Raw genomic sequence first — 25,930 nt, forward strand, 5'->3', positions numbered from 1 at the left:
AATCCTAAATTATGTGTACATATGAACGAGAATGATCTGTAACATGGCCAACATAATTCCTGTGTTCTTTTTTTTCATGTCAGCTAGGGTGAGACCTCGCAAGATGGTGGATAAGGGTGAGATGATGATTCAGAGCCTTTGAGAGAAATGAAGGGGTTTGGGTTTCATGTCATCAAGGTTGTCCCCACGATGTCCCAGGATCAATCTATCAATTGCTTACTACCTGTCAGGTGTGAAGAGTCAGGACCACACATTAAATTCTAAAGCTGATTTATTGCTCATGCCTATACATAGGAATCTAGTCAACTAACGTTCAACACTAAATGGACACTAGTAAGGGTTAATTCAAGAGGGGTTGGACTTAGAACGTAATGATTCCAGGCTGATTCCTCTCTTGACTCTGCCCTCAGGCTCTGCCTGTCCTTCTCCTATACTACCAATGAACATACTGGTAGCAATCCTCTCTCCTCAAACATTCTGTAGGTATATTGATAAAATTGAGATAGTTGAGATATTTCATTATACCATCCTAATGTCCTTAGTTGAAGGAATTAAAATAGCTGTTTGTTATAGTGAAATGTGTATATTGGAGTTTTATATACATAGATTGGCCTAATTGTAAAGACTCATAGGAGCAGTCCATTGATCCTTTTTTGCAGAAATATGGTCTTTACTTCAAAAAAGTATGATGTTGTTGAACATCCTTTCCCATTTTCTGTTTCTATATTTTGCTGAAAGTAGCAATCATCCTTGACTATATTTTCTGGCTGGGAATTATAGGACTTGTGGTCAAATAGTATTGGCGTCCAAGTGTTAGGAAAGGCTGCTGCAGAACAGTAATAAATATTCCCCTTTTCTTTGTCAAAATGATCAAGTATTTTTTTTAAAAAAGGATTCTAACTGAGTTTGATCTTATAATATTATCAAATAGCAGGAAGCAAAAACCGATTTCCCATAACTATTTTGGACTGCTGTGTTTCTTATTTCCTCCTCCTTCAGAGAGAACAGATTTGACAGTGATTCTTGATCAGATTACTGGTAGACAGAGCAGCAATTCTTTCTTAGCACTCTGATCTTATCAGGAAGAGATCTAGCCAATTTCTACTATTTTCATTACATGGTTCATTTGACTGCTCCATTTATTTATTTTTAATTACCAGACAAAGACTTTTATGTGGTGCTGTGGTGCTGTGAAAGCAGAGAGAAAAGCTGACTTTAAGTGAGGTTCTTACTACATTTCTTGTGTGGCAAATCACGATAACAAGTTTTGCATTAAAGGATATTATGAATTGGCTGCAGAGCCATCATTTAGTTTGGAGAAACTTCATTTAGCACCATTGTTAGATTGGCACAAATGTGTGGCAGGTATGAATTCAGTGCTGCTTTGGAGATGAGTGGAAGAACCGGCTAGGAAATAAAAAGATAAGCAGTCCTTTGAGATGAGCTTGATCTCCATATAGGCTCTTGGCAACCATCTGGAAATGGTTTCTTACTGCTTCCTTCTGCTGTGTTTATTTCGGACTTCTCAGCTTAGCCTGTAATCCTTAACTTTCCTAATGATCTCCCACTCAGCTACTAAGTAAGTTACACCCCACTTTGCCTTTTCAAAATTAGTCAAAGTCAACTAGGTTACAAAATGGAGAACAGAAGGAAAACAGATATAATATGAATTTAATTAGAAAGGAAGGTCAAACGACTTACTGAGAATAAAGACAAATCAGGAAAGATACATGACAGTCCATAGGGCAGCTTACTCCAAGATGCTATCCTTCAGTGATATAGCCAGCACCAAGTTGAGAAAAGCAATTCTGTAAAAGTAAATACAAACATATTTATAGCCTGGTTCTTAAAGTGGTGTATAATATTGATCTTTTTCACTGTCTTTTTCCTCCTCAACTATTCCCACTTTTCTCATTACAAGGTTTGTATCTCATGGGCATTTGGCATCTTACAGCAGATTATTGCTTCATCATTTTGTAGTGGGTTTGAAAACAAGCCCACAGTGCTCTCATTTTTCTAACCATAGTTGCAGGTTTCCAAATAATTAGCCTGAGGTGAAACTTGTGGCAATAAGCTTCTAAAAATGTATGGACTAAAAGCTAGGTTGTCTTTCTCCTTGAAATGTCTTCTGTTGGTTTGAATTCTTGAATGGCGGGCTCCTTAGTTTTGATAGCTTCTTTGTTAGCTTCTTTGCAAAGCTAGGGGTAAGAGAGAGATAAAAGTGTTGGAATATATACCATCACACTTGTTTATATCTATCTCATAGGAGAAATGAAGCTATTACTCCAGATGATTATCGTCATCAGTTTGTCAATGTCTAAATTGTAGATCTTGTTGTGTGTTCTTTTGCCCAGCAGAGGGTGTGTGCAAATCAAAAGACCCTTGCTGGAAAAGACCATCACACCTGTTGGAAACACGGACTGAGAAATTCTATATCATTGGGTGCTGCAAACAGCCATAAATGCAGGCAGTTGCAGAGTGCCCAAAATGCAGTCACATGATGGGGGAGGGGACTCAGACATGAATTTGAATTTGGGTTGTAAGTAGCTTTTTCAGAGTCCGTTGGAACTTTGAACAATCACAAGTCAAGGACTACTTATGTAAGCCAAATTCCATTCCTTAGTGCAAACTTTGTAAGAGGAAAAAAACTCCACACCATGTTAAATAGTGATTATATCATGAAGAGAGCCAATTTAGGGTAGTGGTAAAGGCATCAGGTTAGAGACTGGAGTTCTACTCCTGCCTTAGTCACAAATCCAGCTGGGTGACCTTGGGCCGGATACTCCCCTGCAATCCTAGGCAAAAAAAAATGCTCATGGCAAGCCACTTCTGAAAATCTTGCCAAGAGAATTGTAAGAACTAGTTTAGGCAGTTGCCAGAGTCAACACTGGTTCAAAGGCAATCCCTGTCCAAAGGAAAAGAAAAGAGAAAAAGAAAGAAAGAAAAGAAAGAAAGAACTCTGAATGTGTTATAGTAATTAAAATGAACTACATATAACAAAATCTAATATCTAGTTAATAGAAAGAATGATCACTATGGTATAAATACCTATATGGAATTTCTATACGTACAAGTCATTAAATTTATCCTATAACAGAGTACTGTATCACCTTATTTTTAGAACCTAAATCCTTTTCAAAAATAGATAACAAATTAATATGCTGGACCCATTCCTCCTCGATACACCCATGTTACACCTATCCTCCGTGAGCTGCACTGGTTGCCTATTGGTTTCCGGGTCCAATTCAAGGTGTTGGTCATTACCTTTAAAGCCCTATATGGCTCAGGGCCAGGCTATTTGCGAGACCGCCTGCTACCTCATAGTTCCCTTTGTCCGGTTAGATCCCACAGGCTGGGCCTCCTTCAGGCCCCGTCGGCCAAGCAGTGCCATTTGGTGGGGCCGCGGAGGAGGGCCTTCTCTGTGATGGCGCCCACGCTTTGGAATCAGCTCCCCCCGGAGATTAGGACCGCTCCCACCCTGTTGGTCTTCCGTAAGCTACTTAAGACCTGGCTTTTCTGGCAGGCCTGGGGTTTATAAAACCTTACCCCTGGATGATTGTTTGTGTATTGTTGTTTTGTTATGTTTTATGTGTTTTTTATTGTTAGCCGCCCAGAGTCCTTCGGGAGTGGGGCGGCTTATAAATTTTAAAAATAAATAAATAAATAAAACAAGGAAGGAGACTTTCTTCTCTAGCTACATAGAATTATCCTCTTCACTGTACCCCACTTAAAAGAGTCAAAGTCTGCGTGAGATAACAAATTGCACGATTTAGAATATAGTTCAGTGTCATATTGAACTCCTTAAATACAATGTTTCTTTCCAAAGTTATATTAATGTAGGTATTAATTTGAAACCAAAACAAACCAAAACAAGACCAAATCATGTGAGTTAAAAGAATATTCAGATTTCTTATATAGACAACCTCAGACATTTGCTGATCATCCCTTTTTAATCATTTTAAAATAATATTTTAAATTTAATTTTTAAATCATGGGGAATGTATTTCACATTTTTAAACACATGGACCTGTTGATTTCCCAAAATTGGATATTGTAATATAAAAAGCAGATATAGAGTAGGGCAGAACAGAGACTTTCCTCTGAATGGGGCCCACTATCATTTTTTCCAAAAACTGCTTTGCTCGGCATGTGGTAGACTTGCAGTGTTTCTCAACCTTGACAATTTTAAGGCATGTGGACTTCAACTCCCAGAATTCCACAGCCAGCAATGCTGGCTGTGGAATTCTGGGAGTTGAAGTCCACATGCCTTAAAATTGTCAAGGTTGAGAAACACTGTGGTAGAGGAAACTGATAGAATTAGGCATCATCAACCACAAATCTCATCCTCACTTGATTGTTTCTCTCTTGATTGTGATGGTAGTCTTAAACCAGTTACTTCAGATTGGACAAAGTATAGCAGATTGGACAAAGTTAGGCAATAGATTGGCTGGCTGGTGAATTCTGGGAGTTGAAGTCCACATGCCTGAAAGTTGCCACAGTTGGGAAAACCTGAAATAGGGAAAGAAGAGACCAAGGATTCTGAGTTAGTGCAACACAGTTTGCTTATTCCTTGCAGCCCAGAAGAAACTTATCTTGGGTTGGCACAGAGACCCAACAGTCTGGCTGTGCGGGAGAGAGCAGGAAGAAAGGGAAGGAGTTCCTGTTTAAGAGGCACTGTAGCCCGATATGGAAAAACCCCTTATTTTTAATCCCTCCTTCCCAATAGTTGATCTACCACTGTAAGCTTAAAAATGAAATAAAATGGATCTGACTTGTATTACCAACTAGCAATGGGGCTGAATTGTCCTTGCAGGCACAACCTTGTGTAGAAAGATTTTTCAGAATGGCATGGAAATCCAGAAAGCAAATGGGAGCTGCTAAGAGGCTAGAAAATGCTCAGACTTTCATATCTTCATGGCCGGTATCATTGATCTGATACAGATGACTTGGCTGTCTTAGGGACAAATGCATCATCCAGACAAATGGCTTTAGTGGATTATTTGTATTCTCTATAAAGCTGATTGAGGAGTCACCTAAAAAATGGTTGGAAGAACCTGCAATGACAGATCTTATTTTGCTTTATCTGTTACTACTGGGTGGATTTTGAATCTTATAATTTCCTACATTTTTTCTTATCAACGCAATGTCGAATCCTTAGAGGTACATTCAGAGGAACCAAAGGACATGTCATGGCCCAGTGGATTGGCCAAATGGCATCTTTCCTGGGCTATTGAGTTTAGGATTTTGGCAACTGCTCCCCAGTATTGCTCCTGGTCCTGATTAGAAGAATTCAAGTACCATCCTGTGGCACAATGGTCATCCACAACCAACTATTATAATGCTATACAGGCAGTCCTCAACCTACGACCACAATTGAGCCCAAAATTTATGTTGCTAAATGAGACATTTGTTAATTGAGTTGTCCCCCATTTTATGACCTTTCTTCCTACAGTAGTTAAGTGAATCACTCCATAAGTTAAGTTAGTAACACAATTGTTAAGTGAATTTGTCTTCCCCACTGGCTTTGCTTGTCAGAAGGTTGCAAAGGTGATCCCATGAGCCCGGGACACTCCAACCATCATTAATATGAGTTTGTTGTCAAGTGTCGGAATTTGATCATGTGACCATGGGGATGCTACAATAGTCACATGTGTGACAAATCATAAGTCGCTTTTTTCAGTGCTGTTGTAATTTCAGTCACTAAACAAACAGTTGTAAGTTGAGAACTACCTGTACATATAGATACAACTCCAACCCACCTGTGGCACAGGGTGGGTAACTCCCTCTCTGTCAAAAAGCTGCAAATTCTGACTAGTTGGCAGGCTGGATTAGACCTCCAGTGATGTGCTGACATCATCAAATAAAGCGGGCCTAACATTTTCTTTTCACCATTGTGAACACTTAAAAGGTAGAAATTAGAACAATTCATCTCTCAGAGGACCTCTGCTCCAATTTTCATTTGTATTTGACTTTAACTCAAAAATTGTACTGATAAAATTTAGTTATTTTGCTGATCAATGTGGCACAGTTTGGGAGTTTTTATTAAATGGAGGGTCTGAAGCAATGTAACTTCTCAGAGGCTTTCTGTTTTCATTCCAGCCCTGACCCTGGCACCAAAGAGAGAGAGAAAATGTGCTGTCAAAATGTGGCCATTTTGTGAATAGATTTCAGCAGTGCAGTCCCCAGAGAAACAGATAGGATGCTGGGAACAGTTTCAGGCTTCTCCTCTGTGTTATAGAATTATTTAGAATCATGTAGGACTCTCTTAAAAGTAAAAATGGAGGAAAGCAGCTCAATTATTACAATTAATACATTGATTATATCAATGTACTCCTTTAGATTATGAGGTCACTTACAGCTGTAAGGATGTTTTTTCTCGTGACACACTCAGTCACATGGATCTTCAAAATAAGGAGTTGCCCCTTTTGTCTGCAAAACCAGTTTGGTTAGAATGAAACTAAGTGAGAGACATATGGATGAGTCAGTCACACTTGGCATTTGTAATAATTCAGACTGTGGCACAGGCATTAGCAGTCTTCTACACATTTCTTTGAAAATAAATTCTAATGTGTTCAGTGGAATGTGCCGAGAATAACCGTTCAGAGGATTGCAACCTCTTGTTCCTTCTTCCTTGTATTTGCAGTTCACAGTCTTCTGATCATTGCTTTGAGTAGCTGATCTTTGTGCATTGTTCCCTCCTTTCCCATTTCCATTTGAAATGTAATTTTTTTTTAAAAGGTAAAAGTTTCCCTGTCCAGTTGTGTCCAACCCTATGGCACAGTGCTCGTCTCTGTTTCATAGCTGAGGGAGCTAGCATTGTCCGAAGACAGTTTCTGTGATCATGTGATACGCATGGCTATATGCCAAAAGTGCATGGAACACTGTTACCTTCCCATCGAAGTGGTACCCATTAATCTACTCACATTTGCATGCTTTCAAACTTCTAGGTGTTCAGCACAGGTTTTATTAGATTGCTCTCTCTTAATACGTTTTTTGGGTCATCTGTTAACTTATGGCATTTTCCAGCTAAAGAACAAGTAAAAATATTTCCACATGCAAAGCAGTCTCTTCTTACTTGCCTAGGCTTACAGGTAGAAGGCCTAACACAAAAGAAAAATGGGATGATGAGGGAAGAGAAAAAAAAAGTCAAATTCTGCCATAGTTATAATACAGCTATCAGCATCCATCTGGAATAAAAATAGTTAAAGAGCCATATGAGCTATCACCTTAGCATTCAATGAAATGACCTGTTATCTTCCCAGTTTCCTCTCTAAAGATCTACAATCTTATGAAATGGCTGCTGCTCTTCAAACTGAACCACTAAAAATCCTTGCCTATCATGGATCTCTCTGTGCTGAATTCTTTTCTGCTGCTTTGAATCTCTATGCCTTAATAAAAAAAGAAAAATGCCTGATAGGATGCAATTCCAATTATTTGGGAGACAAGCAACAGGAAACTGATAGCTAACCACAATATGTTTAATTAGCTAAAGCTAGTTAGCTTTCATAACTTTGCCCTTCTTAGATAATGAAGATGTATGAGAAGCTGCAGTTTAACCAGCTAGTAATCTTTTTTTTCCTTATAAGGCACCTGTGTGTGCTTTAATTCTAGTCTAATTGCAACATGCTCTAGCCAATATAATCTCCAAAATGAATAAGATTTATAACTCCCACCACCAAAGCCAGGCAACCCAGTTCTGTTCAGGGTTTACACCAGAGAAGAAGCTTGTTTGAATTCAGCAAGGTTTAATCTCTGGAAAATATATGGCAGTTTTAATCATAACACATCAAATGTGTTTACTCAGAAATCAATCTTAGGGAGTTTGGCATGACCTACTGTGTAGGATGTGTGCATAGGATTATCTGTGTATATATGCAATCCTAACTGATCGGTTTGCTGAATAAAGCTTGCAACCTTTACTTCAATCAAGAGTGAGAAACAGCCAGGCCCAAGGGGTGGATTCTGGCCTAGACTCTCTCCCATGGGCTGAACGTCATTTAAATTGGGGCAGGAGCCAAGCCCTGCCTCGCAGGAATGAGGCATCAGGGCTTTGAAGCAACTTTCTTAGTTCCTTGAAACAGGCCTTGTAGTTCTTCCTTGCCCTGCAGGGAGGAGCACCTTTAAAGGCTGGGTCCAAAGCAGTTGGCTTCTACTGCCAGAGTCCCTACTACTGGTAGACCGAGTACAAGATCAGCTGTCTGCACTTTCTTCCAGGGATAAAAGGCAGGTGTTTTGGAGCTGAGCTCCCCTCAGGCCCTCCAGCTTGGCCCAGATTGTGAGGAAGACAAGGGAGGGGCCATGCGTCACCCAGAAGTTTCCCATAAACTGTGTTTATTCACTCACTCTCTTTTCATAGATGACAACATTAGTCTGAGTGTGGGTTATGTGAAAAGAATCTTCATAATTAAAGTTTATTTCGACAGGTCATGGCACTGGATTGTCAAATATCTTGCAAGCATCATTTTTTTTATAGGCTGTCCATCTTTCTTACCGGGAAACTGCTTGCCTGTATCTGGAAGACTCCAAATAGGTTTCCTCGCTATGAACAACAACCTTTGAAACCTAGTTCAGTGGATAATTTTCTTTCAATCATATGTAGCTGCTCTCCCAAAAAAAAAAAACCCTCAGTTTTACCAAGCTTTAATTGCATTGGCAAGAGAATTTTTCTGGTTGGTTGATTGTCTGTCTATATATTTGTCTATCTGTCACCTGTCTATTATCTGTCCCCTTGTTTACCATGGGGATAAAACATTTTCCTCAAAGTTAAGGTAGTTAATTTTTACTGAATATACTTGATTATACTTGTAACTTAACAGAACTGTCCCAAGTTCATTATCTTTTTCTTTGAACATTTAACCTCTAATAAATCCCTCATGAGCTTCTTTTGTTTTCAGCTTTGGCCTCACGATCTTTTCCCATCAAATTTCCCTCAAACTAGAAAGTTTCCTGTGCTCCCTTCAAGAACAACCAATTCAAATGCTTATATTCCAATTGTCTGACAGATTTTTTCATAGTTTAAAAATCTCACCAATTACATGAGCTGTCTAACTGCTAATAGAGCATTGACTTTACCTTTTGACCAATCCAAATTGACTTTTACAATAGGTCAACCATTTTCCAAGTTCCAGTTGGATTTTCTTTTCCTAACAATCCTAATTAAGCCACCCATATGCCTCCTGTCTAATGCAGACTAACAAAAATAGATTTCTGGTTCTCCGTCTACATTAAAATTCCTCTCAAAGGTTACTTATGGAATACAGTGATTGTTAATGAATATATTCTTTCATGTTTCCCTTTGGCTGCTGCTAAAAAAAATTGTAGCCTAGATTGTATCAACTACTTCCTAGATCTGCTAAGTGTACAAAATATCTCCCATGGAATTATCCACACTAGATCTGCTGACATGATATTTCTAGGCAATTTGATAGAGGTACAGGAGTATAATTCCCATTTATTAAAACTCATTGAATGAATAATTCTCATCATTCTTAAGTGTGGGAAAAATATTATAAAGCGAACACACCCACTTACCTAGGCAGACTTATGGCATATTAATTTACCTCTGTTAATTCCTGAATAATGCTCTTGATATTTTTCTCTTGGTGTTACAGATGCTGTTCTTCCATTAGGTTTTCACAGAATGCTGTGTATCTATGACTGTTTTTTTCTGGTAAACCACTGTCCCTGTTTTACATATTACCATCTTGTGAGAGATGCTTTAAAATTTTGGTAGATCTAATTTCTTTTAGTTCAGCTACTTTCTCAAAAGTGCTACAGGAACTTTCTGTGAGCTATATTGACAGGGAAGGCAGCTCCAGAAATTGATCAATCAGTCAAACGTGTAATTATAGTCATAAACCTGCATAAATTGAAATCCTAGTACAGGTAATGTACAGCAGAAGGGCTCACATTTAGGGAAAGCATCTCTAAAGTTAAATCTGGATTGTGCATAGGTGTCCTTTCCAAATTCTCCACACATTTTGTGCAGTAAAGTGATGGTGATGCTGGGGGTTAACTTGAATGATGTTTTTTTCTCCTTCTTGAAGAGGAATAGGAGTCATTCAGTATTTCTTTATGGGAGGATTTATCAAGAACAGCGAGAGGGGCAAGCTTTGTTTAGTGTTTATTGGCTGTTCTTAAAGTAAAAATGACAGTCGAACAACAGACTGATAGTTTTACCCCCTTTTTTGTTTGCTTTCTCATATTCGACTTGACCTCCCTCCAGTGTCCCAAGAGAAAAATAAATGAGTGTGTAATGAGACAAATTTATGTTCATCTCTGCAGAAAATACTTGCAGGCATCTTAAGATATTTTGAACTCTTTAATTTTGTTTTTGAAATGTAGTATCTCTGGTCACAGTGTGATAGAGTAGTGTATAAGCTTCTCCAAGGTCTCCTCTTTTCTTATTCTGTGAAGGATAATGATGCCATGCATGTAGCAGTTCTTATGTGCGTGCATTGAGCAATTTTCCAATAATAAATGCCCTGTGGATATCTGAGTTTCTCAAGAATTGTCAGATCTGTCTGCACAAGTAGGACCTCAAAATGCATCAGCATGTACACTTGTATATAGTCTCCCCCTTCCTAAATCCGCATTTGAGGAGCAAATGATAGAAAATGTTTATCAAAACCCACAAGCCAATTTTCATATATCTAAGAATGCGGAATAGTCCTCTAAAACCAGAAAGACTATCATAATAGGAATCTTGCTGTACAGGCTGTACAACTTCACCAGCTGCATGATTCTTCAGCAACTTTTGGGTGGGAAATACCTAGCATAATTACCTAGCTTTTTTTTTTTCCTTCAAAACACAGATTCAAGATTCTTTCCCCACTCAAAAGCATCCATTTTCTTAATTTCGCTTTAAAAAAAAAAAAGCTATGAGGCTATTCACGTGACTCAAAATACTCCTATCATTGCATGTTTTGTTAATCCAATTTTAAAAACAGAAACTTATTTTAGACCAGTGGTTCTCAACCTTTTTAATGCCGCGACCCCCAACCGGTTGTAAGTCGAGGACTACTCAACTGGTGCAGCACCATTTGCAGAATGAGACTTTTGGCGGGCTCATCAGGGCAGAGAGAGCCTGGACAATTCCTATTGGCTTTTGAAAGCCAATAGAATTAGACTCTGTTCAAGAGAGTCTATTCTATTGGCTTTCAAAAGCCAATAGAATAAAAGGGAGTAGCACAGCTAAGGAAAAGGAGAAAAAAATGGCGGACAGCGTTGTTTGGCGACCCCCGTGAAATGGTTGTTCGACCCCAAATGGGGTCCCGACCCACAGGTTGAGAACCACTGTTTTAGACGGCTTTCTCAAAGTTTGCTGAAACACCTCTCTTATCCTCGCTTTTTGTAAACCACCAAAATGACCAGGAAAAGAGCTTATAGAGTAATCACTACAAAATGTAGCATTTATAGTTGGTTTCTATTTGCAGCAAAGGGAAGGCCTCGAAATGATTTGTCGCTCTGATGTTAACAAGACAGGTGGCCTTGCTTTCAGGCCTAGTAAGCGAGTGGACTGAAACATATTTGGTTGTTTCAAAGTCTGCAACGAGGCCTTTCAGAGGGAGGCAAGGAGGAAAGGTTGCTTTGAGCAACAGGTTTATAGAATACTAGCTGTTCCCGGCCACGCGTTGCTGTGGCTCAGTCTGGTTAAATGGAAAAGAAAGAAAAGAGAAAGCGCACGTTTGTAATATGTTTAATTTCACAATGCTTGTGGGTATACAATATTTTTTGTTGTTCCATTGTCTGCGCAGATATAGAGATTGTCTGAAATCGTAGTATGTGTTGCCTTTACGTCCAACAGATAGCGCTGTTTTTCACAAAAAGCATATCACAGGTGTGACATCTATATGATATAAGTATATAAAAACATGCGCGTATTTGAATGCAATGCTATGTCAAAATTTTAAAGCAATCGGTGAAGAACCTTCGGAGATTTAAGATTTTGAACAAATGAACATTTACATTTTTATTTATATAGATGGAGCATTCTGTTGACTATGTGGCTGTCATTGCATTCAAACTGGTAGTTTATTTTCTTTACAATGCCTTTTATGCCTTGAGTGATTCAAAACCTTGTCTCCCAGCCCAGCTTATTTAAGCTCAAAGAACCTGATATCGATTTTAATATGTAATAATCCCCCGGATATTAGATCTGTTTTGTTTTTTCACTCAGTGCACGTGAATGATGATTGGAAATAAGTTCTCAAGAGGATGTGGCTTCTAAGGAAAAATGCATTTGCCCGAGTTGTTAGATATTACTATTGTGTAGCAGGGTAGTGTGGTAGTTAAGAGTTGATACTGACTTGATAGCACATAATCAGTTAATCAGTGGGGTAATAATAACATAGGGAGCGTGATGGCTCAGCGGTTAAAGATACTGAGCTTGTCAGCTGGAAAGCTAATAGCCTGGGTTTGAGATCCAAGTGCTGTGCAATGGGGTGAGCTCCCATCCTTGCACCAGCTCCTGTCCACCTAGCAGTTCAAAAGCATACAAATGCAAGTAGATTAATAGGTACCACTTTGATGGGAACATAACAGCATTCTGTGTGCCCTAGCATATAGTCATGCTAGCTAAATGACCATGGAAGCCTCTTCGGATAATGCTGGCTCCCTTGGCTAAGAAATGGAGGTGAGCAACGCCCTCTAGAGTCAGAAACGACTGGACGGGGGAAACCTTTACCTTTTCTACACCACATATATTTTTACGATTTTTCTCATTTGCAATATAGACTGTTTTTTAGAGCAGGGATTATTAAAAAGAACTTGGAGACATTCCATTTTTTCCTCTGGTTCATACAGCTAAAAGCTTTTATGGTGTGACATACTTTTTACACAGAAGTGAATTAGGAAATCTGTTTTGTGTTGCAGTGTCTGGTTTGTTCCACTAAGAGGCTCACATCCCCCATACATCCGTTCTAACTTTAGTTTTTCTTTTGAAGGAAAGCAGCAATGAAGTATATTACATTATACGTTACTATTATTGGGAGGACATTGCTTAATATTTGCTGTTGAATGACCATTGCGTTTATATAGGGTGTAAAGAAACTACTGTCCTGAATCCTTGAAAATATGCGAAGGAAGTGCGTTTCAAAGAATGATTTTTTAAAATGTACCTTGAAGATTTAAAAGCAGTGGGTGAGTCCATGAGATACAAGTATCTTGCACTGCCAGTTCTCTGCTTTTCTAGATTTCACACTTTTACTAAAAATAAACGTGAGGAGAAAAACCGTTGAACATGTTCAGTTGTGCAAGGTTTACTTGTTTCTTATGTGCATAAACCACAGACAACTATAGAGTAATAGACAGAAATCTAAGCTGGTTCCCATGTTTAATTATTTGTATCCTATCCTTTTATCTCTTTTATTTGTTTTCTTTTCCTATTTTCCTATTTTTTCTAAAGTGTCTAATATATAAATATATATGGAAAGAGCACGGACCAAAAAAATCTAAGTTGGTGATACATATTGTTAGATTCAGCAAGACACTAATCTCAGTTATTTTTCTGAATGCCAGATGAGCATTTGTTCAGTAACTGAGAACTATGTTTGTAAAATCTATAAGTGTACCTTCTGTGGGTTTAATATGTCCAATGCTGCTTTGGGATAAAATCCTGAAAACCCTTAGATCCTTGGTCTGCAATGTACAGATAACTAGACCTAAATATATTTATTTAATGTTTTTCACAAACCTGGGCAATTTATTTGAAGCAGAGCCACAGACAGTGAGGTGGAATTCCTGATGTTGAAATGCACAGTGTTCAGGCCTGACTGAGTTATTTTGGCCTCTGAGGTTCAAAATTTCACAAAAAAACTTTTCCTGGGAGTGTAAATAGAGCAACAGTAATCAATAACCTTGGCTGCAGGTTTGTGAGAGCCAAATCACTTGCCAAAACCTCTCTCTGAGGAACAGAATACTATCTGTGTGCAGCTCAGAAACTAGACTAGAATAGAATAGAATAGAATAGAATAGAATAGAATAGAATAGAATAGAATAGAATAGAATAGAATAGAATAGAATAGAATAGAATAGAATTCTTTATTGGCCAATGTGATTGGACATGCAAGGAATTTTTCTCTGGTGCATAAGCTCAATTTTGGCCTCAGTTGTGGTCATAAGTTGAGGACTACCTGTATTGGACAGTAGAGCAGTGGACTGAACCAAAATGTCAAGAAAGGACACATCACTAATAGGGATGTTACTACTCTATAGTTAGAGATGGGCCATGGTCTTGGATTCTGGTTAGTAATGGATGAAGATGTCTCTTTGTCCTGATATATGTATGATTACATTCAGTATATATTGGAGGGAAGCGATGTAACACAATGGAAAATACTGAACTAATTTTCAGATCAACTTTAGATTTAGTTTATGCTTGGTTTGCCCTACAGGTCTTCATTGCTGTGAACTGCCTTAGTACAGATTTCTCCTCACAGAAAGGTGTCAAAGGCCTCCCTCTGAATCTTCAGATTGACACCTACAGCTACAACAACAGAAGCAACAAACCCATCCACAGAGCTTACTGCCAGATTAAAGTCTTCTGTGACAAGGTAAAGCTGCCCAAGTCCTTCTTGAATCTTTTGCTTCGGCCAAACATTTAATCTAGCCACTTAGGGGTACCAAGACATGCAAAGAAAAAAAAAAAAATCCAGCAAGAGGATCGGCTATCTTTTGGTTCATTAGGATTGGTTAAAGAGAGGGTTATTCCTTGTCATAAGGAGATGACGGGTGAAAAGATGCCAAGAGATGAGCATCAAAGTAACAGTGGTCCGCCATGTGCAACCATTCATTGAGTGATCATTCAAAGTTACAACAGCACTGAAAAAAGTGACATATGAACATTTTTCACACTTACAACCATGGCAGCATCTCCATTGTCATGTGATCAAAACTCAGACATTTGGCAACTGACTCGTATTTATGACAGTTGCCGTGTCCCAGGATCATATGATCAGCTTCCGACAAGCAAAGTGAATGGGGAAGCCAGATTCACTTAACAACCCTGTTACTAACTTAACAACTGTAGTGATTCACTTAACAACTTTGGCAAGAAAGGTTGTAAAACTGAGCAAAATTCACTTAACTGTCCCACTTAGCAACATACATTTTGGGCTCAATTGTGGCTGTAAGTTCAGAACTACTTGTATCTATGTATGTAGGTAGGTAGATAGGTATGATGTATTGTATATGTTTGTTCCACAGAGCACCCCTTGAGAGAGTTGAAATGCAAACAGATTTTTTTTTCAGCCCTTCAATTCCCGATTTGATTAACTGCATTCTACCTTTCATACAGTTAGTAGCCAAAGGCAGATTCCATCAGTTCTCCCCCCCCACCCCAATTTTCTCTCCTGCTTTGTTTATTATTTTGCACAGTGAAGAATCCTGGAGAACTAAAAGCTCTGCACACTATTTTATGACCTTGAATTAGTCCAAAATTACTATATATTCCTAACATAGTTTTGGGAATCTTTCTTATAGTTGTGATGATTCTTTTCCTACTAGTATTCCTACTATTACAGTGCACTTTCTGTTTCCAGTAGAAAAATACATAAACTGGACTTCCATTCTTTATACACACAAGATATTTAATAAATTTGAGTAACAGCCAACATGGATTTTGCTACTCCCTCTTAGATTCTACTTGTTAAATTTCATTTTATAATTGATAGCATTTGGATTGTATTTTTATTTATTTCAGAAATCCTGCCTAGAAGATTTGTGCCCTTAAAATTGTGGCGATTTTAGTCCTGCTGATCTTTATTAAATAAACTGATTACATGACACAATTCTTGATCCAGGGAAACTCTAAACCCCGGTTATTTTCAGCTTTTAAGAACATAACACCGTACTTCATCTAGTCTGCCAACTTTGGCCTACTTGGTTTTTTTCCCAATGACTTTTGGCATTTCCACAACATTTGTTATCAAGTGGTCACTCTGTCCTGTAAGTTCTGCCTCCATCAACAAAAAAGTAATGCCAAATTTAAGTGAGACATGGGGGAATAAGGCTTATCTGTTTAATCTCTGTTTAAAACTGCTTTAATCAAGATTGCTTTGAAAGAGACAAAAGCAGGCTAAAAGGAATTTGTAAAGCTCAATTCAGATTTCAGCTTCTTTTGATCAGCTGGCGTGATACAACCTGCCATTTCCTCAGGGGTTTCAAGCAATATGTCTGGATTTTTTGCATGCGGTAGTCAATAACAAAGCTCGATCTTTAATTTATTTATTTTTTCATTTTAATGTAATGTTTATTATAGTATTTAATGTTACTATATACTTTTATGTTTTTAATTCAGCTGTCTAAGCCCTGAAAACTTGTTTATAGACCAAGTTGGACATGTAATACTTCTATAGCCAGTTTAGACTAGTGGTTAAAGCGTCACCTAGAAAGTGGGAGACTGTGAGTTCTAGTCTCGTATTAGCCATTAAAGCCAGCTAGGTGACCTTGTGCCAGTCATTCTGTTTCAGTCCAATTCATCTCACAGGATTGTTCTGGTGGGGAAAATAGGAGAAGTGCTGGATATGTTTGCCATCTTGAGTTATTTCTAAAAATAAAAAAGGCAGGATGGTAAATAAATAAACAGTAATGGTAGTGGCTAGACACTTTTAAAGATTTGTTTTTTTTTTAAAAAAAACAATCATTTAACCTATAGCTATAGATCAATTACTTGTGTTCCCTAGAGAAACAACCATGTTTTTCAAGACTGCATTTTGTCCCAGCAGTTTCTGATATGAAGCCAAGGTTAACTCGTTTCCTTGCTGGCATCTCTGAGGTGCAATCAAATAGTCTCATCTCACTACCAACTATGTTTTTCTGTCCAGTCTCCTGATGTTGCTTTCATCTCATACCCAGCACATAGCTGAGATAAATTTAAGTTGTCCTTAAATGTTCCAGATGATTTTCTTTCCTCGTGTTTTTGTTGTTAATACAATCTGACCCATTTCAGTGCTCTGTTGTTAGTGGCATGGTTAATGGCCTTTTAGGGGGTAGGATCAGTACAGATCCTGTTGGCCACTTCAGCCCGTTGGGGCATTACCTCTTCCTTGCTGAGATAAGAAACATTTTGCTGTTCATAAAATTGGCACACAAATTACACTGCCTGGAAGTTGTATGCAATCTTTTAAAACAGGTTCAAATGTAGTTTACGAGTAAATGATGGTGTTCACCACTACTTCAAAGAATATATTTGTTGGGACATTTGTTCATGGCCTTATAAAATATCTTAATGGTCTGTCAGTAGGCTTACAGAGTAGGCCCTGATTTCCTAGGTCCCAATTTTTCTTGGCCCTGATGCCTAAATGGTATGTGTGGTACTTAAGCTTCACCCATGATTATACAAGTTTGCCTTAAAGTTATTGCAGCTTGACTAGCTTGTGTAGTGTCTGACTTCAGAAAGACTAGGGAAGCTGAACTCTAAAGGTGGATTTTAAAAAGCAACAAGAAATGGACATTATCCTTCCTTCCTTCCTTCCTTCCTTCCTTCCTTCCTTCCTTCCTTCCTTCCTTCCTTCCTTCCTTCCTTCCTTCCTTCCTTCCTTCCTTCCTTCCATAGGGAGCAGAAAGGAAAATCCGGGATGAAGAACGGAAACAGAGTAAAAGAAAAGGCAAATGCAGTGACCCCAGTTCTCAGCTGAATGCCTGTAAGTAGAAAATACAGAGTGCCCTCTAATGGAGTGGAAATTGTCAAATAAACCTTATTTACTGTGTAAACCAGATACAAACAAACCTTTTTATTTTTTATTTTGTTTTTTGTTTTTGAGAAAAAGAAAGTTTCCTACATTGACTAGGGATAATTAAGTCACTGGTTCCATTGGTTCAGTTAAGAGATAAAAATATTCCATTTGAAAAGGAATGATGTAAACAGTTGAATCTTTTTGGAGTAAGACAAGCAGTTCTATCTAACATATACACAGGTCTATACCTATATCTATACCTATATTTATTTAAGTCTAAAACTATAACTAGGGGTTCAGCAGTTAAAGGCACTGAGCTTATCAGCTAGTTAAAGAGGCTGAACTTGTCAGCTGGAAAGCTGACAGCCCGGGTTTAAGACCCAAGTACCATGCCATGGGGGAGCTCCTGTTACTTGCCCCAGCTCCTGCCCACCTAACAGTTGCAAAGCATGCAAATGCATGTAGATGAATAAGTATCACTTCGGTGGGAAGGTAACAGTGTTCCGTGCACATTTGGCATATAGTCATGCAGGCCACATGACCACGGAAAACCTTTTTTCGACGCTGGCTCCATCAGATAAGAAACCGAGATGAGCACTGCTCCTTAGAGTCAAACATGACTGGAAAGCTTTACCTTTATCACTATACCTTTATCTGTATCTGGCTGAAAATTTATTAGTTTGCCAAATTTTACAAGATTTCAATGTTCTCCCATGAAATTTCAGGGAAGAATATAAAAAAATCAGATGGGATTTCAGTTTTTAAATATATAACATCTTACTGTAAAATATAGGAAATGTATGAGATTTGTCTTGCCATGTAAGATATTTTTTTACCCCATGTCTGTGATCATATTGAATTGTTTATCAAAATACTAAAGGCAGGATATAAACAGACAAATAATAAACAAATAACAGCCTTGCTTCATACGATAAACATAATATTAAACTTTTGCATCGTTAAGAAATGGATCCAGAGCCAAACTGTAAGAGTTTCATGGGATAAAATAAATTAATTTCTGTCACTGAACTCATAAGCTATACTTTAGTTGAAAGCTTCTTCTCACAGCAACCACTCAGAATTATTTTTGCAAATTGACAACATGTACTAAACATATGGATAGGAAGAGGAGCAATAATTATTTCTTTTATTTCTCAGTTGTCTGGAGTGGTTGGGAAGGGAATTTTGATGCTCAGGAATCTGGGGTACCTTTGGGGTTGGACGTTGATTGGGTAATGCTTTTTTTGCCCTTTCCTATTGGTCAGCTGAAGGCGAATACTTAATGGCCCAGAATGTTCCTTCTTTGCTTGCAGGGTTTTATGGTGAGGAGATGAGTACAGCTTTCAAAGGATTGAGCAATACAAAAAGTGGCAGGTGGAAGAGCATTCTGTATCAGTGGTGGAGAACGTCTTAGCTCCAACCGCAATTTATATTGCTAAATATAGCTTTGTAAGAATTTTAAAATGGAGCAGGCTTCACAATTCAGTGTTTTAAAAAAAAGGCATTCTTAATTTTAAGAGTCCCTTATTTCTTCTCCTCCCTACCAGTTTCTGATGTCAAAATACCCATGCTTCCCTCCCATAAGCGAACAGATATCACCATCTTCAAGCCATTTATGGATCTTGATACTCAGCCAGTTCTCTTCATACCTGATGTTCATTATTCAAATATTCAGCGTGGAGCTCATGTAAGTTTTCTTTATTGCTAATTTTGTCAAAGGAGGACAGCAATTTAAAAAAGGGGGTGGGTAAGAGAGCTGATCCTTGCTTTCTAATTGCATGCAATTAATTGGTTGCCCTTTTGGCAGTTTGAGGGACAGGCAATAATTCCTTGGCCTTTTTAAACATTGGATGGTGATACGGTATCCCTGGAGACAGACAGCTTAGCATTATCTTTGCAGAGAGGATGTTTGGAGAATTAAGCAAAAGCGATATTTTAATGGAGATTATGCTGACCACATAATATAGAAAGCTTTAGGAATCACAAAAAGAGGCTGGACGTGCAAGTGGCTTGCAAACCACTCACTTAAGAGATATCTTTGCATTTTTCTTTTGTGGAAACCAAAGATTGATCCTGAAGGCAGCATTAATAAGATTAACTCCGTTTTGATGCATTCTAATCATGCAGAGGTGGTTTTTTTGGAAAATATTCTGTCTATATTGTCCTTATTTATATCGCAGTGTCAAATACTGTACAGATGCACTAATTTAATTAATTAAATCATTTTATTTATTGCAGCTAAAGAAATAATGCACTCTCTCATGCCAGAGCATCTCAATGAGACTTTAATTCAAAGATGTTAAACTAGAGCAAATTTGACACGAAAATAGAATTATAAACAGCAATAAACAGCCTCTATGTTTAAAAAAACCTCACACAACTCTCAAAGCTGCAGTCCAGAAGATTAAAATAAACTCCCTTTGAAACAATTTCTGTTTGTCATGAGTTAGCTGGAAATAAAAGAATACTTTGTATTGTATAGGGAATTAATCTTGGTTACCATCACATAAAAACTGAGCTCCAAGTGGAAAAATAGTAAGACTACCATATGAAAGGTAGGAGCAAAAAAAAAAAAAAAAAGCAGAAGCCAAGAACACTTGGGAAACTGAGCAAATGCTTTGACAGGAATAGAGGTTTTAGACTTTATTCAAGTTGGTCTATTGCATTTATTTATTTAATGTAGTGGGATACCATTTAACAGGTCCACAGAATGAAACATTGAGAAGGACAACAGTATACGAGCATGCCTTATGATGATGCTTATACTACTGATAACTGGTCAACATGTTTCTAAAATATTTAAAATAGCTTGTTCCTCTTCTTTCCTTTGTAGAGTTTTACTGTTGCATCTGAGGAAATGGAGGGAGAAGGGTAAGTTTTATTAGTATTTTTCTCACTCATGTTCCAATCATATTTACAGAATGCTCTAGCTATTTTTGTTCTGATTAAGTGGCTTTCTAACTGGGCCATAATATGCAGTATGATATAGCATAGCCTTCCCCGTCTGGTGCTGTCTAGAAATATCGAACTATATGTAGTTCCTGTGGTCTTTTTTATTATATCAGTCCTGTTGTCACTATAGCTGTACTGGTCAGAGATCGTAAGAATTGTACTTCTACCTGAACAGTTTCTCATTGGGCTAGTAAATTATTTTACATCATACAGGTAGTGCTTGACTTAACAACAGTTCATTTAGTGACCTTTAAAGTTACAACAACACTGAGGAGTGACTTATGACTCTTTTTCACACTTATGACCATTGCAGCCTCTCCATGGTCATGTGATCAAACTTCTGCCACTTAGTAACTAACACACATTTTTATGATGGTTGCAGTGTCCCTTGGTCATGTGATCACCTTTTGTGACCTCCTGACAAGCAAAGTCAATGGGGAAGCCAGATTCACTTAACAACCGTGTTACTACCTTAACAACTGCAGTGATTCCCTTAACAACTGTGGCAAGAAAGGTTGTAGAATGGGGCAAAGCTCACTTAACAACAAAGTTTCGCTTAGCAACAGAAATTTTGAGCTCAGTTGTGGTCAAGGACAACCTATAGTAAGTCAAGGGTTACCTGTAGTAAGAAGAAGAAAATCTATTCTCCATACTTGCTTTTAAATTTTTCTCCAACTATGTAGTGTGGCATCAGAGAAGCCAACAAACATTTCAGTTTTGGAAAAGTAATCATTCTTCATGCATCCTTTACACCATTCTCAGACTGACTCTGCTTCTGTGATCTTGTCTCCTTGTTACCAATGGGTAGTTCAGCCAGTTTATTACCATCTCATCTGCAAGGCAGAAGGATTCAGTCAGAAGACAGTTTTCAAATATGGATGAATCACCTTGACTTCCGCCTTGCACTTGTTAATTTATTCTATAGCAGTAAACAATGACGCCTTCATGTCTGTATTGACACGGAATTATGCCATGCAGAATAAAGTTTGCAAATACAGCACCTGATTTACATGCACATCAATTTTCTGTTCAGTGCAACCTTGTGAACAGTTTAATGCTTGGACTGCAGCATGGGGGAAAGTCAGTGGCTCAGCTTGTTTTGCATGAGGTAGTTTCAGGTTAATTTGCCAACATGTCTAGTGAATGGATTTCCAATTAATAGTTGTTGAGGAACAGACTGTTCTGGCCAGTGTTCTCTAACTGGATAAACTGACCACAGATCTAAACTCCATATAAGGAAAGTAGGTATTGAGATGAGCATATGAAAAGATATATTTTCCTTTTCTGCAATGCCAACATTAGGTGGCTGTTTTTATTTACTGCAGTTATATCCTGCCTTTTCTTTGAATGCCCAAGGAGGAGGAGCTAAGAGATAGTGAGTGGCTTAAAGTCATCCAGTGAGTTTGCATGGCCGATGTTGGATTGTAACCTGGTTGTCCCCATTCTAGTTCTTAATTATGAAATCATACTGACATAATGCGATAGTCTAATTTCAGGACTCTTACAATAAAATGAAGGCCCTTCTAGCAGTTAACAGAAGTGTGTTAAACATATTGTCTCTTGATTATATTGGCTATTAGCATCTTAACTAGTTGCTTAACTGAAATGGGATAACTAGAGGATCTTGTAATTTTATATTCTCAGCTCATTTCTCTTCAATGCCTTGAAATGTTTAGGGATAATCCTCTGCCTGGTGATTGCAGTAATGCTAAAATGTTGCTTGGATTGGTTAATGGATTGACTGATTTTCTTTCAGGTCTACCATGAAGAGGGGGGCTTACATAAATGAAGATGAATTTGCTGCTAGTCCAATTAAGATATCCCGAATAGAAGAACCAAAAAGAGGTAATCCATTCCTCAAGGGATTTTGGTTGTTATTAAATTTGCTTTATATTTCATCTTTCTGCTTTAATAAGCATTCAAGACAGCTTACAATAGGAGAACCAAATAAAAAACAGAACAACAGAATTGAGACAAAATCAGTATAATCATTCAGTTTGTCAAAAAAATTGTATTTTTGGCATTTTTCTAATTACTGGAAGAGTGGGGGCTAAATACATCTCCTACCCATAGTTGAGGATCAGAGGAGTCCTTCTCTTATGTACTAGATAGCTGAGCTTCTGGCAGTGTGGTCTTCTTTTAATACTGTAAGCCAGTGGTTCTTAACCTGGGCGATATTGCCCCCCAGGGGGCGATTTCATTTTTCAGGGGGGCGATGGAACGAAAAGGGGTGATGCGGGGGCGAAGGAACGAAAAGGGGGCGATATGGGGGCGATGGAGTGAGAGATTTTGGGGACACTTTTGAGACTTTTTCGTACAGTGAATGGCTATATATCTGTCTTACAAAAAGATCAGATTGCTCACTATTAGTGGATTGAATTATATTTTCAAATGTTCCTCCAGCTAGCTTCAGTACAGAACGCTGTACATATGTGAATACGCATCTTCATGCACGTTGTGCAGCAGCCTATTGGCCAGAATATGGGAGATATGGGAAAAAGACTGGAAATAAATTATTTGCATTGATATGTCCTGATGACAATTTTAAAGAAAACAAAAAAAGTGTTCGCATAAATTGAAGAATTATTTCCTATGTTGTGATTGAGAGGTTATGTTGGGGGAGGGGGCGATGACAACTTCCTCATTGGCTCAAGGGGGCAATTTGTTCAAAAAGGTTAAGAACCACTGCTGTAAGCCACCTGGAGCCAGGTGAGCAGCTGTATAAATTTGTTTAATAAATAAATCTTCAAAAGGGTCTTTCCTACTAAATAATTAAGCAGGTTCTCTAGTGGGACAAGTGGTCCCTCAGACAGGCCCAAAGATATTCAGAACTGCATTATAATGCAGGGGTCCCCCAACCCCCCGTCCGTGGACTTAACACCGGGCCGCGGCATGCCAGAAACCGGGCTGTACAAACAAGCAAAGCCCCATCCATGGGATGCAGACAGTACATGAAATCACGCCCCCTCCGGTCCGCAGACAAACCTCTCTCCGTGGAACTGGTCCCTGGTGTTCAAAAGGTTGGGGACCTCTGATATAATGGACAATACCAGGATCTTAAATAGGATCTTTTGCACAGTAATGTCTAAGCAATTTCAGCCTGAACATGGAAGTCCTCCAAGAAAAGAAGTCTGGGGCTGTCCAGTGCTAAGCCAAAGATCACCCCAAATTATTCAGGAGGAGAGACTTTCGTGACTGTTATTGTCTCTACGCCAGCGGTTCTCAACCTGGGGTTGCCAAAGGCGGCGATCTGCCATTTTTTGCGGCGCCGCGCACATGCGCCGCGCATGGGGGCGGCGCCGTGCACGCACGCCACGCATGGGGTGGCGTGCGCACGCGTGCCGCGCATGGGGTGGCGTGCGCACGCGTGCCGCGCATGGGAGTGGCGTCACGCACGCGTGCCGCGCATGGGGCGGTGATGCGCATGCGCGCTGCGCATGGGGCCCCGCCCCCATGCGTGCGGCGCCACGCATGCGCAGAACGTTTGTGTGACGGGGGTCGCCGTCACACAAACGTTGAGAAGCACTGCTCTACGCTGTCTCAGCCACTCAAAAAAGAGCAACAAGCACTTAGAACTGGAAGAGTGTTGGATGGAGCTTTGGATCGATAAGAGAGAAGTCCTGTTGACTATAACATATGCTTGCCACCCATAGCCTGCTGCATCACAAATTAGGCGATTGCTTGAAGAGCTCTCAGACAGGCCTCTACCACTTGCCAGGTCCGTGCTTTCATTCAAGATTGAACCCTAGATAATAGATGTTATACTAGCAACTTATCTGCCAGTAAAAAACAGGTAGGTCAGAGGGCCTACCTTCATTGCTTTCTTGATTGTCTTGGTTAGACTGCAACCTGAAAGGAAGGCCTCTTTCCCCTGCAATGGCCAAGTAGCCGTTTCCTACCATTTTGCCTCGTCAGTTATATATATAAATATTTTCCTCCCAGTCATGTTCCATTCCTCATTTCCCCTCATCTTCTTGACACATCTCCCAACCCCAAACCAGTTGATTAATAAATCATCAAGATAGGCCAAACTTTCCCTTGTTAGAACTTTGCTTATGCATGACATTGAATTGGTTGGTCCAGTTTGGGCTTATACAGCTTCTGCAAGCGGCACGGGGCAAAATAACTATAGCCACTGGGGCCAAGTCCTATCTCTGTGATGTGCTAATCAGAGGGCCTCCAGCCTGCAGGTTTTAAACAAGGATTTCATGGTATTAAAAAAAAAAAAGTATCATCAAGAAATTGCTGCTACAAGAGATATTTTGCCCTAGTATTATAGGAAAAACTCTTCTTCACTGCATACAAGCTAGTATGCTGTAATAAATACATTGGATTAAGAATCAAGAGAACCGGGTCAAGTGCATCTCAGTTACAGAAGGTCACTGGGCTATTTTGTCTGAATCTCTTTCAGTCCTACTCTATCTCATAAGTTTAAGGTAGGAAAAAAATAGGAGGAAGCTGAATATATTCTCAACCTAGAATTCCCAAGTAGTTGTAGAATATACAGCTAATAAATAAATACACTCAGATTGCCTTACTTAAAATTAACCTCTTATGTATTAGCAATCATTTGATTAACTAGCCAGAAAGAAGATGAGAAAGAATTGTGCTGGAGTTCCTATAATGTTTTACAGAAGAGCCCATAGACCTAGGCGCTCATGAGAAATAAGACCTTGTCTAGGTAGTATGTACTTGGGAGTCAAGTCCAAAGTCCAAAAGCAGTTAAGTCAAGAAGAATGTCACATTTTCTCCATGTGACTTTTCAACAAAGCAAGCGCTGTCAGTTGGCTTGTTTTTCTATTTTGGTGCAAGTCACAAAATGAGTCACTGGTTTTTGTTGAGAATTCAAGAACCTTATCTGTGCATTCTTTCAGACCTCACTTCTTAAACTCCTTTGCTTCAAGGATTTTTTTTTTCTGACTCACTTTGGAGTTTTGAACTCGCCCTTGTTGATTGACATCGTGTTAATATAACAGTAGCACACCTATGATTTAGATTATACAGAGCAAAGAGGACTTTGATATCAGTTGTTTGAGAGAAGTAAATTGAGGACAAATCAATGTATTATGTTGAACTTTCTGGCTTTAAGTCAGCTTAGCCTCATCAGTTTTTTCAGAACAAGATACAATAATTGTAAGGAAAGAAAAGCCTGATAATGTTCTAGTTTATTTGAGCATCTACGAACTATAGAAGGGGAAAAATACTCAGCTTTTCCTGGAAAGGCTAGGAAAGCTTTTTTTAATACCTGGCAAACAATGCCTGTTGGGTTACACAATATTAACTATTCTATCAGTATTTTTCAA

The 25,930-nt window shown here is 38.8% G+C and overlaps 1 protein-coding gene and 1 long non-coding RNA gene across 6 annotated transcripts in view; one reads left to right on the forward strand and one right to left on the reverse strand.

Moving 5' to 3' along the window:
- The window catches only part of GRHL1 (grainyhead like transcription factor 1), a 63,757-nt gene that overhangs the window by 24,379 nt on the left and 13,448 nt on the right, over positions 1–25,930 (forward strand). For all 5 annotated transcript variants that reach the window (XM_039331921.1, XM_039331920.1, XM_039331919.1 and 2 more), the window contains exons 9-13: positions 14,394–14,552; positions 17,555–17,642; positions 19,223–19,362; positions 20,509–20,546; positions 22,384–22,472. In XM_039331921.1, the coding sequence (XP_039187855.1) occupies positions 14,394–14,552; positions 17,555–17,642; positions 19,223–19,362; positions 20,509–20,546; positions 22,384–22,472 (514 nt within the window). The remainder of the gene's footprint in view (positions 1–14,393; positions 14,553–17,554; positions 17,643–19,222; positions 19,363–20,508; positions 20,547–22,383; positions 22,473–25,930) is intronic.
- On the reverse strand, positions 1,655–11,050 carry LOC120302900. The gene is made up of 2 exons (XR_005555263.1): positions 4,351–11,050; positions 1,655–1,808 (listed from the first exon to the last, which is right to left on the reverse strand). It is a non-coding gene; the product is annotated as an uncharacterized LOC120302900 (long non-coding RNA).

This window comes from Crotalus tigris, unplaced genomic scaffold (genome assembly GCF_016545835.1).
Source record: "Crotalus tigris isolate CLP2741 ecotype Arizona unplaced genomic scaffold, ASM1654583v1 scf7180000024439.5362192, whole genome shotgun sequence".
NCBI classification, from domain to species: domain Eukaryota; kingdom Metazoa; phylum Chordata; class Lepidosauria; order Squamata; family Viperidae; genus Crotalus; species Crotalus tigris.